Below are 19,390 nucleotides of genomic sequence, written 5' to 3'. Positions count from 1 at the left end.
CTCGACGTGCTGGTGGCGGCGCAGCGCGCGAGCGGCAGCCGAGTCGACTAGTGATGTCTGGGCAGGAGCTCGTAGCTCCGCCCATCGATTAACCAGCCTGCTCCGCTCGACGTGCTGGTGGCGGCGCAGCGCGCGAGCGGCAGCCGAGTCGACTAGTGATGTCTGGGCAGCAGCTCGTAGCTCCGCCCATCGATTAACCAGCCTGCTCCGCTCGACGTGCTGGTGGCGGCGCAGCGCGCGAGCGGCAGCCGAGTCGACTAGTGATGTCTGGGCAGCAGCTCGTAGCTCCACCCATTGATTAACCAGCCTGCTCCGCTCGACTTGCTGGTGGCGGCGCAGCGCGCGAGCGGCAGAAGCGTCCAGCTCGCACCGGAGGAGAGAAGCCGCCGCCGCAGCAGCAGCAGCAGCAGCCGCAGCTCGGATTAGTGTCGTGGTAGGGGGAGAAAATAAATACGCTTCTCTGCAGTCGCGACACGCTGCGAAACCACTGCACCGCCGGGGTTGTATGTTCTTCAGAAGGCGGGGGAGGGTTTCTCAGACTGGGAGAAGTTTGACGAGTACTTTCGTGTGGGCTGACTGGAGCTAGCCCCTGACTTGCCCCGGCCAGCCGGCCACAAGGCAGCCCGCTGTCCTCCTCGTCCTCCTCGTCCTCCTCCTCCTCCTGGTCCTCCTCCTCCTCGTCCTCCCTCTCCTCCTCGTCCTCCTCCTCCTGGTCCTCCTCCTCGTCCTCCTCCTCCTCGTCCTCCTCCTCCTCCTCCTCCTCGTCCTCCAGCCGCGGCGGTGGACCATGGCGCTCAGAGCCCGGGCGCTGTACGACTTCAGCTCCGAGAACCCCGGCGAGGTGTCGGTGAGGGAGAACGAGATCGTCACCCTGTACAGCGAGCAGGACATCGAGGGCTGGCTGGAGGGGGTGAACAGCAACGGGGAGCGGGGTCTGTTCCCCGCGTCCTACGTGGAGATCGTGCGGAGCGACGCCTCCAGCGCCTCCACCGCCGCCACCACCACCGCCGCCGCCGCCGCGCTCAACAACAACAGCTGCAGCGGCACATCTGGAGACTCCAGATACGCCAACATCCCAGCCGGGGGCTTCGACGTTTCTTCAAATCCTCCCAGTAAGATCGAGAACTTTTCCAAGCCGTCCCCTCCTGGTTTAACCACATTCCCAGCCCCTCCATTGCAGCAGCAGCAGCAGCAGCCTCCACCACCCCGGCAGCAGCAGCAGCACACCTATCAGTCACCCAGCCAGGTGAGTGATGATGACTGGGATGATGACTGGGACGACAGCTCCACTGTGGCAGATGAGCCGGGGACCGTAGGGGGACGCTATCACGACTTCGAGGGCAACGGACCCTCCACGTACAGTGTGTCCACGTCCTCAATGTCCAGAGGCAACGCACAGCAGGCGAAGAGCTCGGCCACGGTGAGCAGGAACCTGAACAGGTTCTCCACCTTTGTGAAGTCCGGCGGAGAGGCGTTTGTGCTGGGAGAGGCGTCGGGCTTCGTGAAGGACGGGGACAAGATCTGCGTGGTGATCGGCCAGCATGGCCCCGAGTGGCAGGAGAACCCGTATCCGTTCCGGTGTTCCATCGACGACCCCACCAAGCAGACGAAGTTCAAGGGCATGAAGAGCTACATGTCCTACAAGCTGACCCCCACCCACACGCAGAACCAGGTGAACAGACGGTACAAGCACTTTGACTGGCTGTACGCCCGGCTGGTGGAGAAGTTCCCCGTCATCTCGGTGCCGCACATCCCCGAGAAGCAGGCCACGGGGCGCTTCGAGGAGGACTTCATCTCCAAGAGGAGGAAAGGCCTCATCTGGTGGATGAACCACATGACCAGCCACCCGGTGCTGGCCCGGTGTGACGTCTTCCAGCACTTCCTCACCTGCAACAGCACGGACGAGAAGGCCTGGAAGCAGGGGAAGAGGAAGGCCGAGAAGGACGAGATGGTCGGGGCCAACTTCTTCCTCACCATCAGCACCCCGGCGGCGCCGCTCGACTTCCAGGAGGTCGAGAGCAAGATAGACGGATTCAAGACCTTCACCAGGAGGATGGACGACAGCACCTTGCAGCTCAACGCCACCGTCAACGAGTTTGCGCGCAAGCAGATCAGCGGTTTCAAGAAGGAGTACCAGAAAGTGGGGATATCGTTCAAGGTCCTCAGCCAAGCCTTCGAGATGGACCAGCAGGCGTTCGCTGCTGGACTCAACCAGGCCATCTCCTACACCGGGGACGCCTACGAAGCCATCGGGGAGTACTTTGCCGACCAGCCAGGCAAGGATCTGGACCCAATCATGGATTTGTTAGCCCTCTACCAAGGACACTTGGCCAACTACCCAGACATCATCCATGTCCAGAAAGGTAAAAGAATAACACCCCTGTCTCTGACTGACTTGCTTTTTGTGTGAAGTTTTTACCGTCTTGACATTTGCTCACAGGTTGTCCAACTTTTAATGTTTAGTGAGTTGAACATTCAAGATAAACTGTATACACTTTGGCAAAATAATTCAAATCCCAGAACAACACTAGGATCCTCATCAAAAACTGAAAATTGAGACGTTTCACGACCCCAGAATATTAAATTCACCACATAAACACATATATAATGACATAATATTGTACCAGTGGGATTCTAAATCCAGTTTTCAAACCAAAACTTTGGCTGACGCACAGTCAACAGGCTTTAAAGTGAAGAAACCATAACTAGACAAACAACGTCATTTGCTCCAGACAGTTTTTCAGCGTGTCAGATCTGAGGGCGGCAGCCAGCAGCAGTCAGGTTGCAATTTTAGTTTATGTCGCTATGCAAAACAAATGGTCAGTGTTTGCATTGGAGAACTGGTTTACTCACTGCCGCCCCCGATTGTTCCCCCCGCTGAATCAAATGGGCAGCGCCTGTGTAGCTGTGTTTGATTTTCCATTGCTTTTGAACTATGACATATTAATGATTTGTTTGTTGTCGATCACAGCTTTGAGCAAAATTCGGTCATAACTGATTGTCCACCTTTATTTTTTTCAGTACAGAAAGTCAATGTTAGACCAGTCGAGACCATCCTCCTCCTACATGGCCCCTTTACCCAATCATTGTCCTCATTGTGTGGCAAAATGTCACGCTCGTGAGAGGCAACACTTGTTACGCAAGAGGAGCAGCATTGTTGCAAGTTGTGTTCTCCATCACTGTATCAAGAGAACGTGGCACACGTAATGAGGAAGACAAAACGATCGACCTCAAGAAAACATGCAACTCAAACCGTACTGCTCCTCCCCCTGAGTCGGTCATACCTGACTGACCGGCTTTTCTTTCAGCCTCTGTGCTCTGATTTACAGTAGCTGGTGTCACTTAGTGTCACATGACAAGTAAACACATATGTATGAATCTAGAAAGAAACAACAACAATCACTTCCTTTAAATAGCCGTCAAATAACAGCCACAGCCAATACCTTTAAAGTTCTAAACAGTACATTAACAGTATAAAACAGTGCAACAGCATCTTCAATTCATACAAGCCTACTTTTTCGATGCCCGATCGATCCGGCAATTTTTCCGGCAGTATCTGAGGCCTTTCTGATACCGGTGTGAAGAATCAGATCGTCTCTACTGACAAGTCCCACCTGAAACAGTGCCATGCAGGAGACCATAGAGGACATGGGCCCGTATGCACCTGCAAGATTAGAGGACGATGTGAAATAATCCTTCTCATTCCATGCATCAGGTACACGCCCTACCTTACTAAAATCACATTGTTTGGAGGGGAAATTAATAGTCAGAGTCCTTGCTGGTGTCCAGTAGCATTTCATATATCAGGTGTATGGAATCCCCAAAATTTCCCAACTATAGATTGCCAAAAAAAGACTTTGAGCCACAACTTTGAGTTTAGAAGTTCGCTGCCGGCTTGTGTTAACGCCCCGGTTTATCATTTGGGCCCCGTACCAACACACTGGGCCCATTCAGTCCACAATAGGCGACGTTGGGGGAAACAGGACGGTCTGTGTTTGGGCTGCAGCAGGACACAAACTTCCCACTCAGCTCAAATCAAGTTTGCCACGTTGGCCACACATACAGCCCAAATAAGGTGACGCAGCCATTTGCTGGTGTCTGGTGCGATAAGCCCGGCCTAATTCCACAGGTGAGAAGCTCTGGATTGCTACCACACGCGGATAACCTTGCCACAGGCACATTCTTTTTTTTAATTATTTTCTAAAGGCGACAGAGTGCAGTGAAACAGGATTTCAGCACACCGGGAAACTGGAAACAAAGCAGCCGACGGGGGAAAACCGGGGCGTGCGGCAGATAAAAGAAGAGCCACACGTCACACATTGAATCCAAAATGACTTTGATCTTATCTTCTTTTCTAATGTTTAGTTCCTCTTATTTATTTTGAGCCTGTTAAGACAGTTTCCCTTTCTTCACACATGCATTACTTTGCGCCTTAATCACTAAGGGAGGAAAGAATCTCCCTTTTCTTGTCTTGTTGAATACAAGTATGGTCAAGCGGGATATTTTTTTGCGTAGGCACTCATACTTGCAAGGCCTGTTGCATCCATATTGTGCCGGTATTTGCAAGAGGCTGTAAACATTTATTGTGCTGCTGCGCGGTAGTGACGGAACGGTTAATGTATACCTGCATTACATTGTGTAGAAGAGTTCCCTCGTTCATCGCACAACTGAGCGGCTGCTTGGTACTTTAATAGGCGACATGATGCCAGGCAGCATTAAATGCAAATAGCCCCTGCAAAGGTACTAAGCACTATTCGTGTTCTAGAGTTTACTTGTGTTGTCTGAAAGATGGTGCCTGAAAGAATAGGTGGTTTTTATGAAGCCACAAATACTTCCGTCAATTTGCGTGGCCCTCTCTGACTCTCACGTCATTAGATATTTTTTCTCCCTCTCCGTCCCTGTTCACGTGCAGTATATCCTGCCCGTTACACCTGATACACGTGAGATGAACGCGAGAGAGAAGAAACCCACAAGTGCTATTCCCCTATTACAAAGTGAGGTTTCTCGCTGTCTTCTCCCTGTTAAATACACAAAGTGAGGCTAAGCATATCCTTTGTTCTCATAAACCAAAGTACACATTTCAGAAGTGGTCACGCGTACACAGAGAGGTCAGCTGAGGCTAGAGTCATCTTGTATCGGTGCACTTGTGGAGCAACAATCAATATATTGCACCGAGCAGCAAGAGAGAGAAATGGTCAACTCTAAAAGCTTCAGAAGTGCATGTTGAGGCTAACCAGCCTGGTCATTACCTCTGTTTTAAGAGGTTATCTGTGGGTGGGGGTCTCCCAGTCATATCACTGTTACTCTCTTGACATGTCAAAAGTCTTGCTTATCAGTCTTATCAACGGCCCATTTTAGCTCATTGTATCCGTCTCAGACTCCGGACAGATTGTTATTTGTCCCCGATGGAAGGGACCAGGGTAATGTGGAGCCCTGAACTCTTATTGATCTCCACCTCTGCGGGGACCACCGGAGCCATTAGCGCGCAGCCCGGCAGGGACAACACAAGCCCATGATGCCAGATATATCGTATCTGACTTTGCTTTCAAAACGTATTGAACTTCGCATGCTTTATTTTTGTACTTTTTTTATTTTTGTCCTAATCTGATATTGATGGGTTTTGTTGTTCCTTCTTCTTGGGAAAGATGAAGAGATAAGAAGGGGTTTTTGATCATCTCTTATTTTTTAACACCACCCGTGTAGTCTTTATTGGTCGAGTGAATATGGAATTGTGAAGTTCTTGTTCAAACATATACTCATACAAAGTGTAATATCATTCTCGCCTGCAGTGCCTCTTAGTGAAAATAAATATTGTTGACTTTAGAACAGGCCATATTGTCACTTTCTAAAAGCTCACTACCCGTGAGCTCAGACAACAAGTTCTTATCAGGCTGTTTCCCGTCAACAGCACACATCTGATTAGATTAATGTCCTTACATTTACATATCTAAGTTCACTGTCTGTGCAACTGTCTGTTTCTGTAATTGAATCAACTCACTCAAAAGCATATAAGCGCGTGCATATGAACCAATCACGGATGAAGTTAGTAAATAATAAATGCGCGTGAAAGGCTTTTTGGCTCAGGCTAACTATATCCCTGACTTTGCTCTTTCCCTCGTTGATTATATCTATTCAGCACATCAACATTTTTTTTTTCTTCTGGTCTCGTCACACAGTTTTATCACCACATGAAGTCATACAACAGAGGCAGGCATGTTAGAGGGAAAAGCAACGTCTCTGGAAGGATGTCAGGTCCTCCTGCTGAGTCAGCTGACGCTCCTTGGCTGCGGGTCCGTCTCATATATTGTCACAGGCTATTTAAATGTCCCCTGATGCACAAATGGACGGTCGAGGTGGCGGAGTGATGAGACGGGTATTGCCGCTGTTTGCGTAACCGGAGATTACGTAAGCACTAAAGTGTCGGCCTTCCGTGAGCCCAGGAGGGCTCGCTGCCACCTCCGTACACCCAGGGAGGATTTCTTCAGAGGGATTCATCAGTGCTTATCCTTATTCATAGTGGGACTCTGAAGTTATAAACCTCAATAATCCCTCGTGGCACATCAGTAGCTCATACATATCTTGAATGTCCTCCGATTTATATTAACACAAATCATTATGGACCTCACACAGTGTCCAGTATTTTCTTTTAGCAAAAATGACAGAAGGCAACGGTTTGATGCATCAGATGCAATACGGCATTACTTAATAATTTGAAAGGGGATTCTCGTATTTTCTATTGTTAGTATTGGGTCGTAAACGGACGGTGTTGCAATGATTTGGATCATTATGGTGCCAGCACCAGTATTACCAGTCAATAGTGAAACGTAGTAAATAAAATGAAAAAGAGTGAACATGATTTTTTAGGCTCATTTATTAATTTGTTTTTTATGAGGCTATATAAGGTTATTGTCTCAAAAAGCAGCCAAAATGTAATATTTAACTGCCAAAGAAGCTCTACCAATATTTGTTTTGAAAATCTTTGAAAGAATAAGTTTAAAAAGAGATGTCTCTTTTTTTAAACTTTTGTTGATAGAGAGTTTATTTCTGTTATCTTCAACTTGTGCTCTAACAATTGGCCCTATTAGTGTTGAGGCAATAGAAATAGAAATATGTGCAGATAATATCCTCTGCACATATAGAAATAATGAGTTGATCCAAACCAACATTTGCTCAGTCCACCTTCTCACATGGTTAGGACGCGTTGCTTTTCTTTGCCATATATTGTAGACAATTAAATATTTTCAGATTTTGGACTGTTGGTCAGACAAAAACATATTTTCAGCCCTGTATTGGCAGACTGAGTAGCTCACAGTACTAGTTATCCCCCTTTTTGCTCTTCTATGACTGAACTCTTGTTCTTCTCATAAAGTGTCCATGGTAACAATTATTCCCCTTCAGTCCATTAGTGGGCTGTCAAAATGCAGGAAGCCAGAGACCTTTAAGATACACTAAACACCTCTGGGATTGGCGTTCATGTCTTTGGACAGCTGTGTTGGCTCCCGCTGCTGTCTTCTGCACCCCCTCTCTCTGCTCCACTGTTGTCTTTGCGTCTCTCTCTCTGTCATGTTCAGTCTGCTGTGCATTAGAGGAATCTCAAAGATCTGGGTTAAACTGCCGCCGAGCGAGCTGCAGCCAGAAGGCAAACCGACCGGGCAGATTTGGGGAGGAGGGGCGTAGAGGTGTCTTTTTGTGAGCATATTTATTTGCTCAGTGTGTTATAATTCATAGGCCATTAGCCCATGATTTGCAAAGAAAAAAGGCAGTTATGAAGATTTTGTCTAAAGTCTTCTGTGGTCTCACATGACAGGAAACCAAGAAGGCTGAATCTGACTTTCAGCGCAGTGCCGGTGACTAAGCTCACATAATGACTCGAAATTCCCATGACAGGGCCAATGCAGGGGCCAAGTTTGGCCACCAGGTCTTTAGGGCACAAATCTCACCTTTCCACCCCGCGGGTACAGCCAACACTCGGATGATTACACTGTCTGTCAGCTGGTTATTGCCCTGCACGGTTACACTACTCTAAATACTGTCTGTGTCATTTTTGAACAATTTCCCCATTGTCAATACTGCAGCAGCACAGCTACATACCGTACGTCAGTGGTGGTTTCCTGTTTCAAAGAGCTGAGCTGACCAATGTTTCTTGACGGAACAAAAGGATCCACCGCAAGTTTCATTAAAAAAAAACTTCTCAGGGCTGCAACAATGATCATTTTCATAATCAGCTCATCTCTTCATTAATTACTTGCTCAATCAAAAGTCAGGCAAATGTTGAAAAATGAACATTGACGTCTTAAATGTCTCGATTCCTGTAGCCAACAGTCCGAATCTCAGAGAGTAAGGTACCTAAGACATTGGGGCAACGAGTCGCCACAATTGAGACTTTGGAACAAGGAAGTGTTGCACCACGGCCTCGGGGGTTACCACCTGCATGTGCTTGAAATATCACAATTCCTCTCTTTGCCTTACAAATCGATAATATTTTGACAAAAAACCTCAAGAAGCACTAAGAAATGATTTCATGTCAGGGCCCTAACCGGTGTGTCCGTCTGTGAATGTCCTCTTCGCTTGCCGTTGTGACACGCAAACCTTTTTTTGAAAGTAGGAAGCTCAAACGGAAGGTCACGTCCTGTCCGTTTCTCTTGCATTTCAACCTCATACTTATTGCTCATGACATTTCTTCCATTGCTCAGTCGGAAAAAATAAATGTCAACAGTTGGATAAGTCGTCTGTCACGAGCTCACGGCGGTATGACCCTGCCCTCTGCTCCCATGGAACCATCTGTCTGGAAGGTTGAAGGCTAATTCCGTCTTGTGACATCAGAATGGTTGTGACGACAGCAAGTAGGCTCTTCCTGGCAGTGAGACTTTACTTTCACTATGAGTGTGATATGCATAGCATCTTTTTTTTCCAGCAAGGTGCAGTTTGTTGTTAGATGACTAATGAAATATTTTTGCAAGCGGAGGAGTCGAAATAATAGAACATCGTTTTGAATTGACACCAGCCCACGGTGGACTGGGACTGACGGTAATAGAATTACACATGGAAAAGAAGCGGCAACCTTTTTTCAGTCATGCTTTGATAAAATAATGTGTGGAAAAGATATGAGTCTCTGATTTCAGGCACATATAGACATGAGCAGAATTCTGACATGTAGCTGGATCAGGTCGATTTTGAGCTACGGTTGCGGCCGTGTTGTAGGAACACACCGCGATAGGAGATCGCAACGCGATTGGTTGTACGGCAGATTCGTATTTCCGTTTCCTCTGACAGTGGCGGATATTAAAATATGGCTCAACAGTGAAAGAAGAGAGGTACCTACGTTGACGTTCTAGAGATTTTGTGATAAATTGTTTTTAAAACCATTATGTTCTTCATTCTGATTGGCAACGACAACGAACCCTAACACGACTGAAGTTAAACGTGGCATTAATATGAGTGTAAAGTCATAGACATTTTGTAAATTGAGTACCGTCCAATCGGTATGTTCAGTACGGTGTTGCCCATGTTAATATTATGTCCTTTGAATTGCCAACAACTTGAGTCAATGGTATCAAGCTGCCGACAAAACTGCCCTAAATGGTTGTTTTACAGAAAGCTTTGAAGTGACACCATGTAGTAGGGATTTTTTCTTTCCCCCCTACGCAGTTTCTAACTATAGTTGTCGCTCTGATTCTTAGGAAGTTTGGAACAAACTGTTCGTGCCAAAAGTCTTCCTACTATTTCTGGTGGTTTCCCTGAAGAAGTAGATTCACTGTCAAGTGATTGCTCTTGATTCTCAGACGGCAAGAACATTCAGATCATTGATTAACTCCCCAGTTAGAGAGTCTGAGAGGGTGTTGTTGGACAAGTTAAAGGTTTAAGGAAATAAAATCGAATGTCTTGAGGAAGGAGCATTCCGCAGAAATGGGTCATGACGGTGGGCCTTTTTCCCCACTTGGGTCAAATATAGCATCTGGATCATTTCCTCTCTGATTGAACATTAATAAAAACAAAACATTGTAAAACATTCACTCTCAAAGAGCAGTTTAAAAACAGATAGACAAAAAAATCGATTAATTTTTTATTAGCATTTTCTTAAAGGTAAATAAACTAACACACAATAAACTTAACAAAATGTACAAAAAGTGAGATAACATAAAATGACAATAAATACACTTAAAAATATAATAATAATGATAATAATTTCGGATATCATATATCACAGGTAAAATAATGATAAGTAAAGTCAATCATGTTACAGGAGAACATAATGTCTCATGTTTATCCACATGAAACCGCAAGAGATAAAAAAATATTTTTACTTTGTTTAGGTTATATTAAATCCATTTCTCCCATCTTTCTTCAAATAAATGCATTTGATTTCTAATCCTCATAGTATTCTTCTCCATTTCATATATTTCATTCACCAGATCTTTCCATTCATGATTAATTAAGTTGTCATTTTTCAACCAGTTTCTTGCTATTTCTTTGATTATTGATACCCTTATTGTAAGAAACAAGTGGGAGTCTTTCTTCTGAATTTCATCTGGTATGTTTACCAAGAAGTAAAACACACACACAAAAAAAAATCAATCTTAACCTTAAATCCCTGCCTCCATATTTCATGTCCAAACAGGAGCCCTGACCAAAGTGAAGGAGAGCCAGAAGCACGTGGAGGAGGGCAAGATGGACCTGGCACAGGCGGAGGGCATCAACGAGCGCTGCAACATCATCTCCTGCGCCACGCTGGCCGAGATCCAGCACTTCCACCAGACCCGCGTGCGCGACTTCAAGGCCCAGATGCAGCACTACCTGCAGCAGCAGATCTCCTTCTTCCAAAAGATCACGGGCAAGCTCGAGGACGCGCTGCAGAAATATGACGACGCGTAACGGGCGACCGGTCCCAGCCGGTCTGCTGAGACCTCGGCGACCAAATGGCCTCGCACCCCTCTCTATAAGTCAGCCAGTGGGGGTTTTGGCAAACAGCAGCCAATGCCACATACCGCTGAGCGCTGTTCCCCCAGCAGGGAGGGACGATCAAGGAGATTATGCTCCAGTGATAATGACATTTCAGCCAAATCCAGTTTTCTGTGTGTGTGTGTTGTTTGTGTGTGTGTGTGTGTGTGTGTGTTGGCCACATTGTTCAGGGGACTGGGTGAGGACATTTAATTTAATGAAGTCAGGCCAAACACAAAGGTCTGATGCGCTCAGATTTGATGTGAGAGTCGGTGATAGCGACGGGTCCACCCGGTCCAGTGTGTGTGTGGGTGAGTCACGAGGGAGTGAGTCACGAGGGAGGTACAGCCTCGCATCCACGTGTTTTTTTTAAGCCTCACCACTCTTGTTTTTAATGGACTGTTTTTAAGAGGCCGCTACTCCAGGAGCAGCGACCCTCCGGTGGCTGACACACTGCCTGCTGGAAACGACTCGACGACTTCCTGGTGTCCCCCCCCCCCCCCCCGGACAAACAGAACTAAATGTTTACAGTCCCCTCAGTGAGCGGCCGCCGTCACCACTGTCTCGCTGTGCCTTCTGCCTACGTCTCTCTGGTCGTTGTGTTACTTGTTACTAAAGATGTTTTTAAAAAAGCTTTATATAATGTATATGTTTAAATATATTCTATTTGTTTTAAACAAAGCTACAAATTTTGTAGTCTGAGGACAGTGTCTTTTATGGGAGATAATATTCAGTTCTGTCGGGTTTTTTGTTGTTTTTTTTTTGCCTCAGTGGCTCCAGGATTTATTTTTCAACTCTTTCAGAGACTGATGAAATCAGGATCAAGAGAGGATTACCTGCTTTGACAATATGAAACCACGCCTTACAAACGGCACAGCGAGCACTGGTGCTGATCTACGTAAAGCTTGCCGCCTATCAATGGACACGTGTGGGTGGACACTTGCGACGAACGCGTACGTGAATTTGTGTTGACAACACGTGGATTTTCAGGTTTCGTTTTTTGGGATAGTGTTCAGAGGTAGGCTGTTAGAGGGTAGAGGAGGGTACAGTACCTGGACAGTTGTTTGAATGATGCTGTTATCTTAATGGCACACTTCTAGACGCTTCGACTGTACGGCTGTTTTTGACCTTTATGATGATGGGAGAGAGAGCGAGAGAGAGGAGGAGATCAATGTAGAAGCAGAGACGCAAAATAAATTCACAGAAAGCTACATGTCGGTGCTGTGTATTTTGTCAAATGCCTGGTTACTTCTAACTGTCCTTCACTGGGCCTCAGACACTCGTACTACAGAATCGAAACGACCCATGCAGTGTGGCCATCCTGCCTTCTAGTAGCTGCCGAACGACACGGAGTGCAAACTGTTTGGACCGGCAGGTTTCCTTGGGCCGCCTCCCTGGAGGACCGGCGTGCCGTGTCAGTGTTTCATGCTAAGCTGGGCTCGGCTCGCAGATCTGCTGACAGCGCGGGGCGCGGGCCGGCCATCTGGGACATCTGGACCACTGTCGAAAGCGCCAGAGCAGACGACAGTGAGCACCCGCTGTAGTGAACGTCTGGGAGAGGTTTTCATCCGCCGTCGTCACCACAACCTCCAACCGAGGTAAACCGAGATGCAGAGCTCAGAGTTCTCTTAGGGGCAGTGCAGTTTCCCAGTGTGACAGATGATGAGAAGACAGAACATTGCACATATGCAGCAGATTTCAACCACCCAGCTCGGTGAATACATTTATGTAAATATGTTCCCATCAGATTATGCATTTAGACCCCCCCCCCCCCCCCCCGCGCGGGGTGCTGCCACTGCTTGGAACCAGAATACAGGATATGCAGAGAAGGGGTTTATTCTCCCGCCAAGATATCTAATTGAAGGCAATTTTCAATCCAATTAATTTAAATGTCCTGTGATACTCCTCGGTGCTGCGATAAAACGCAAGAAGACTTTCTCTCAAACGGAGCCTCCCAATGTGCTGTTGATGAATCCATTTGCCCCGAGGGATGAGCAGATGCCTTTCGATCCAACATTAGGGGTCTGCGGCCGAGCTAGCAGCTCCCTGTTTGACGAACAGCGGGCCTGTGAGCTAAAACCATGACTTTGAGCTAGATTTAGTTTTGCAGGTAACTGGTCATAAAGCAGTGTTGCACAATTTAAGAATGTGGCGTGGATGTCAGAATTTAACAGCATCCATCCAACGGTTATTGAAACATTCTCATGGTGCAACCAGAGGGGGAAGACAGACCAGAGAACCCCAGACTTCATGAGGACACATCATCCGGGAGTCATGGAATTACTGCACAAAATTGCTGTTGGTTGACCAGAATGTCTGGGTAGCATTTCGTAATAATAATAATAGCAATATATTTAATTTTTAAAGCGCTTTCACTGCAGTCCATCCAATAGTTGTTGTTATATTTCAGTCTGGTTAAAAGACGGTGGACCGACCAATCTGTTGAGCTGCGCACGGCTGATAATATCCTGTCACGTGGCGGCTGAGTCCACTTTGAAAATTTCAAATCCCTGCCGTGTCGTTTCCCGTTCCTGCCCTGAATCCTCCCATCGTATTCCCTGGTTTTCATTTTCTACATAAACTAGACAAGATGCACACAGCCTCTAGCAGCCTCCGCGCCTCGGGCCTTCTGTCAGTACGTGCCAACGCCAGAAGAAATGGGTGCTCCGGTTTTACGTTCTCCGCCTTAAGCTTTGGTTCTTCTGAATTTGTTAAAGTGATATGTCTTAGGTTCACACTGCGTTACAGCAGACAAATGCATTTTGGGTGAGAGAGTAAACCCACGGCTACGCTTGACACAAATGCATGTTGGAGATGTTTGGAGTGAGCACAATATCAGATCCATCATGTGCGATTAGAACAATAAGACAAGTGTTTTTATGGTTCTGCAAAATTGCGTCGTTGCACAATGAAGTGATAACACACAAAGAAGTTCATCACAGTCAGGAAGCTCTTGATTCAGATTTGGATTTGACCTGAGACAAAACAGTGTCAGCACAGACACAAACATCAAGTGTGTGTGTGTGTGTGTGTGTGTGTGTGTGTGTGTGTGTGTGTGTGTGTGTGTGTGTGTGTGTGTGTGTGTGTGTGTGTGTGTGTGTGTGTGTGTGTGTGTGTGTGTGTGTGTGTGTGTGTGTGTGTGCGCGCGTGTGCGCGCGTGTGTGTGCGTATGCTGAGGCGAAGAGAGCAGCACCGGAAATATCCTTCCAGATGTTGCGGGGGCGCACGATAACAGAGCGCGACACAAGTGTAGTCGCTGAACGGTTCAAAAAAGACGGTGAAGGTCACAAGCGATTGACTGTGATTTTTCTGGAGGATTCGTTCTGGGACAGTTTGAAAGTCGCTGCGCTTCAGCTCCAACGAGAAGAATCACATGTTCAAAACAAGTTGTCATCACTGGTCCCTCCTTTTTCCTTTTTGGACTTGCAGTGGCTCTCTGGAATTTGCTGAATGTAACCCAGAAACATTCTGCACGTCTGATGTCGGTGTGGCGACGACCCCAGAAATCGCCACAGGAGAAGCAGATTTCTCTTTTTCACTTCTTCCAGGAGCCTATTCTTCATCGTTCCTGTCTTCTACACTACGCTACAGGTTCATTTTACTGGGCAGCTTCATTAGTTGGCACTGAGAAGCAGAATAACGGGGTTTCCCACCCTAACAGACTGCCTGGCACCGTCGCCACATTTGACCGCATTGCATTTCATAGAGCCTGAATCAGTGTCTCAAGATCCTTGAGCAGATTACGCTCAATTCCTGTTGTGTGCAACACTCGGGCCCGATTGCTCAGTCTCACGTAGCCCGGGCACAAATAACATCTACAGCTCGTCTGGGTCTGGACTCACACTGTCTTTGTGCTTGTCAAGAGACAGAATAATTATCCTCCAAATCAATCACTCATCTCTGCTTTAATCCTTTGACACCTCATCTCGTGGACCACACTTCTCTGTGTGATTGACCCCGACTTCCTCTCATTGCTCCGGCTGATTGAGGCTCTCCAAATGTTGCATTATAATACCAGGAAACCACAAACATTTCAACCCCTCATATTTCTTTGTGTAGTATAACCATATCGAAGAGGGAAGTGGAAAACCACACACAGGATTTCTGTTAGAGGGAAATGGGTTCTTTTCAGATTCCAGAACCGCCTTTCAAGTCAATGCGTGACTGAAGAATTACGGCCTTTCTCTCACCCTCGGAAACTCAAATTGTTGTTTGACAGAAAATACGTTTTCCTCTAACTATTCAAGTTGAATTCTAGATCATTTTTTAAATTTTCTATATCTTTTACAATGCTGGCCGGTCTGCGTGTGCGGCTGTTGAGATAGATGCAGTCATGCATTGCAGCACTCTTGCATGAGGTGACCCCCACTCCATCATTGGTCTGCACATGTCAAAGTCAGAGGCAAACTTCAACTCTTTTTATTTTTGCAGAGTTCATGCTTATGGAATGTGAGGCGTTTGCATGTACTCAGCATATTCCTGCCGGAGGAGGGGGTGGTGTGGGCCCGGTTTCACTTACAGCTGCAGCGTCTGTACTGGCCGTTTGAACAGCGTCCGGGCTGACGGGAGGCAGAGGGGAGACCTTGTCCTGAAACAGCTGTCCTGACTCCAGGGCAGAGGGGACACGGAGCTCGGAGGATCGGACGGAGCCTCCGGTCGAAAACACATTCTCTTTCTCTTGGGTGAAACAATCACAGAACCACTCCCTCCGACGCCGGCCTCACGTTACAATCCCTCATGAAAAACACTGTGTGTGTGTGTGTGTGTGTGTGTGTGTGTGTGTGTGTGTGTGTGTGTGTGTGTGTGTGTGTGTGTGTGTGTGTGTGTGTGTGTGTGTGTGTGTGTGTGTGTGTGTGTGTGTGTGTGTGTGTGTGTGTGTGTGTGTGTCTCGTGTGTGAGTCTGAGAATTTCACAGCATGTGACACATCATGGATTCACATGCTGATGATTTGAGGTCAAACATGTTTTGTCTTTAAAAAGATTAGATTACATCAGCCATCGGCTGTTCGCTCAGCACGAGACGTAACATGAAATATTTCCCCTCTTGCATTTTTCAGAAGACACTGAAAGCGCCTGCCTGTTATAGTGATGATTTTTGTTTCTTCATTGTTCTTATTCATTCATTTTTCATGTAGTTCAAACTCTGGTGACACATTTAAAAACTGCTCGAAAAGTATTCTTAAAAAAATTAATTCCTTTTCTGTTATCATAATCTGACCATTGATGTAACCCTTTTTAAAGGATTTATTGTTTCAACCTCTTTCTTTTAAGCATCTGCTGCTCTGTTTCTACTGCCCTTTGCATTTAAAGCACAACGAGCCGCTTCTTGTGCTTTGAAAAGGGACATGTAAAGAAAGTTTCAGTAGTGCTAATATAAAGTATTATTTATTATTTGCTACTTATGCAGAACTGAGTGTTGAAAACCTGCCTATTGTCCCTGTTCAAATATTAATTTTGTTCTCCCACCGGGGGCGTTACAAGCACTTGCCTTGGTTGCAGGAAGCATGATTAGACGAACACGTGGGCCTGGTCAGCAGCTCCCATGAGATCATCCACTGAGCACCCTGCCCACTCCCGGGGGCGAGGCCCAGACCTGCTACACCCTGCATACAAAACATTATTTTAAGGGTAAAAATCACATCTGAAAGTTCATGCTTTGCTCAGTCTGATTTAGAATTAACACAGGACAGGGCAGTTTTTTTTTCCCGTAGGTGGGTGGGTGGGCGTGGTTTGAAATAGCAGAAGAAACATGACGTTGTCTTAACATCCTGCCAAACGGCTGTGTTACTGGAAAGAACAGAATAAAAGTACAGACGTCTCCTAATCTCTCTCGTGCTAAACATAGTTTTCATTACAGAGTCGAGGCTACGCTGAACTACTTCCCCCCCCTTAAAGTAGCAGCTACGGATATATTTTGCATTTTCTGTTGATCATTCATTGTCCCCAGGAGAGGAATCCTTCCTGACCTTTCCTCTATTCAGACCATTAAAACCAAAAATATAATCTTCCATGTTGAACAAATATCCAAGTCTAATGGGCAGATTGCAGGTTCATGCTCCCCAAAGGATGAACATCTTCAATTCTGGACAAATCAGTGAGCTATTCCTCTTACAACGTCCTTTGGCTAAAAGGAGAACTTTACACCTGATTCACCGACACATCTACTGGGCAGACTGTTGCTGGGTCCAGTCATGGTCCCCAGTGGAAAGGCCAATCAGGAAATAGCAATCATGAATAGAGAAAAAAGGTATCGTCCGTGCATGGTGAGACGACCTCCGTTGTGCACCTGCGGGGCTAAAACATCTTTACTCGTGTACGTTTTATTATTTTATTTTTTTTTTGTGTTCTTTCAACAAATACCAAGGCATCGGGGGAATGGTCGTATTTTTCTATTTGTCCAAGGAAAGAGCAAGAGGTCCCGCTGCGCGTCCTGTACCTGGCAGAGTGTTCAGGAATGCGGGAGCGCGGTTTTGTTTTTATAGTCCTCACACAGGAAGCCCACTCTGGTGGGGCCTCATTCATGTTGTCTGAAAAACGCTGACTGCCCTCCCACCCCCACCTCTCTGGCTGCTCTCCAAGACACACACACACACACACACACACACACACACACACACACACACACACACACACACACACACACATCGCGCATTTTTTTGGGGTCTTTGTGGGCCAATGTGCCCTTCCCTCCTCCCCCAGCTCCATCAGAGTTTCATTTATAGCTCTAATTGCAATAAACAAGCGAGAACAACCAGGGAAGGGGCCACTTCCCCCTGCTCACATTTGTTTCACCTAGGAATAGGCGATCCGTCGTCTGTCAGTCCCACACCGAGATATGTGTTGTCATGGCTATTTCTTTGTTTTGACAGAATTCTCTACATGGTGGTCGTTTGGCTGCGATGCGTGTTTTACACATGGCGGCTGATCGGCCCCGAGATCACTTGTGACGTGAGGATTCCTGCAGGGAAAACATCTCTGTGGTGGAGCTGCATTCGCTCGGGGGAAATTAGAATTGCACGACAATTTGAGAGTCCCAGTGACGAAAGGGTCCAATCGCCGAGGAGACTTTTTTCCCGAGATCCCGCTGGTGTCAAACAAACGACGCACTGGTTTCCATGTCGCTCCCTCCCGGACTGGCGTAGGACAGAAAGGACCCTCTGCCAACTTTGAGTGTTTTTCTGTTTGTTTTTCTCGTGAGCTGAATTTTCAAAAAAGTAACCGGAAAGTTCGAGTGAGAGGTTTTTCGATCCATGACACCGTGAGTCCAGGAGCAGGATCTCTGCTTCTGTGTTCACACGGAGTTCGCACGGTTTCAACCTGGTAGCTTAACGAAGGTGAGAGCGTTGAACCTGTCACGAAGGATCCCCCGCATCTTCTTTCATCTTTCATACAATATGGAGCCAAGCACACTCTCTCTGTTTCTCTTCAACACACACACACAGACACACACACACACACACACACACACACACATACACACACACACACTCTCTGTGCTGACCAGCTAACCGACCTCTTTGTCCAATGCCACCCACGGAACAAAGTCGACCGCAGTCACCATCCGACATGCGGCCTGCTGGTGGTCTGACCTCTTTCAAAGATAAAACACACACACACACACACACACACACACAGTAGTGTGTTAATGGAACTACGTCAAAAAAAACAACAACTGTAGATCAGCATGGTGCACAGACCCTTTTGACATGTGCTATGTCGTCACCTCCCTCTCCGTACTGTACAATAATCGCTGGACGATGACGCGTGTCTCCGTTCGGGGCTTCAGGAGGGCCGCGGCGATCGACCCCAATGATCATGGTGTCATAACACGTTGCCCTCAGTTCGCAGGAGAAGAAACTGCAACCTGCTTTGCCAGGAGCCCCTTTCAGTATTAACTGGAATTTAATGAGAATACAACCAAAGTAAGGTGGTATCACTGGTTAACGGCTGCAAAACCAATCCAGGGGGACAGTTGACTAGACTAAATACCAGAGTTTTTTTCCCATCATTTCCATTTCAACTTCCACGTGTGCACGATCTGTCTCTGTTTTGGTGCCATTCCGGATCACATCGGCCACGAGTGCGGCGGCGAGGAAGCTCTGCCCGCCGCCGACACCACCAGAGAGGGGCCTGGTGATGAATCGAGCGGCCAATCCTTCCTCCAGCCGATGAGCAGAAACACGCAAGTCCCAGTTTAGCTTCAGACAAAACATGTGACCGATGCCACTCGGGTGAAAGAGAATCCGGGAAGACTTGAAGCCTCGATTGCAGAGCATGCCTTTTGTTTTTACTTCATCATTTGCGCAACCGTGCTTCCTCCTGCTAGAAACCAGCGGGGCTTTCGACACCGGCGCGTTAGATTCTGAAACCCTTTGCAGTATTTGACGGGCCTTGATTAGCTTCCGACACTTTGTGGATGATGTTCTAATAGTTTTTTAGCAGCGCGCAGATA

The 19,390-nt window shown here is 47.0% G+C and overlaps 1 protein-coding gene across 1 annotated transcript; it reads left to right on the top strand.

Annotated features, from left to right (window-relative positions):
• The first annotated feature begins 225 nt into the window (after positions 1-225).
• snx18a (sorting nexin 18a) lies at positions 226-12,149 on the top strand. Its single transcript, XM_035641222.2, has 2 exons — positions 226-2,363; positions 10,619-12,149. Exons 1-2 carry the CDS (start codon positions 788-790, stop codon positions 10,870-10,872), a joined length of 1,830 nt encoding a protein of 609 aa, XP_035497115.2. The 5' UTR covers positions 226-787; the 3' UTR covers positions 10,873-12,149.
• Positions 12,150-19,390: the final 7,241 nt, after the last annotated feature.

This window comes from Scophthalmus maximus, chromosome 19, assembly GCF_022379125.1.
Source record: "Scophthalmus maximus strain ysfricsl-2021 chromosome 19, ASM2237912v1, whole genome shotgun sequence".
NCBI classification, from domain to species: Eukaryota; Metazoa; Chordata; class Actinopteri; order Pleuronectiformes; family Scophthalmidae; genus Scophthalmus; species Scophthalmus maximus.
This window is presented reverse-complemented; position numbering and strand designations above follow the sequence as displayed.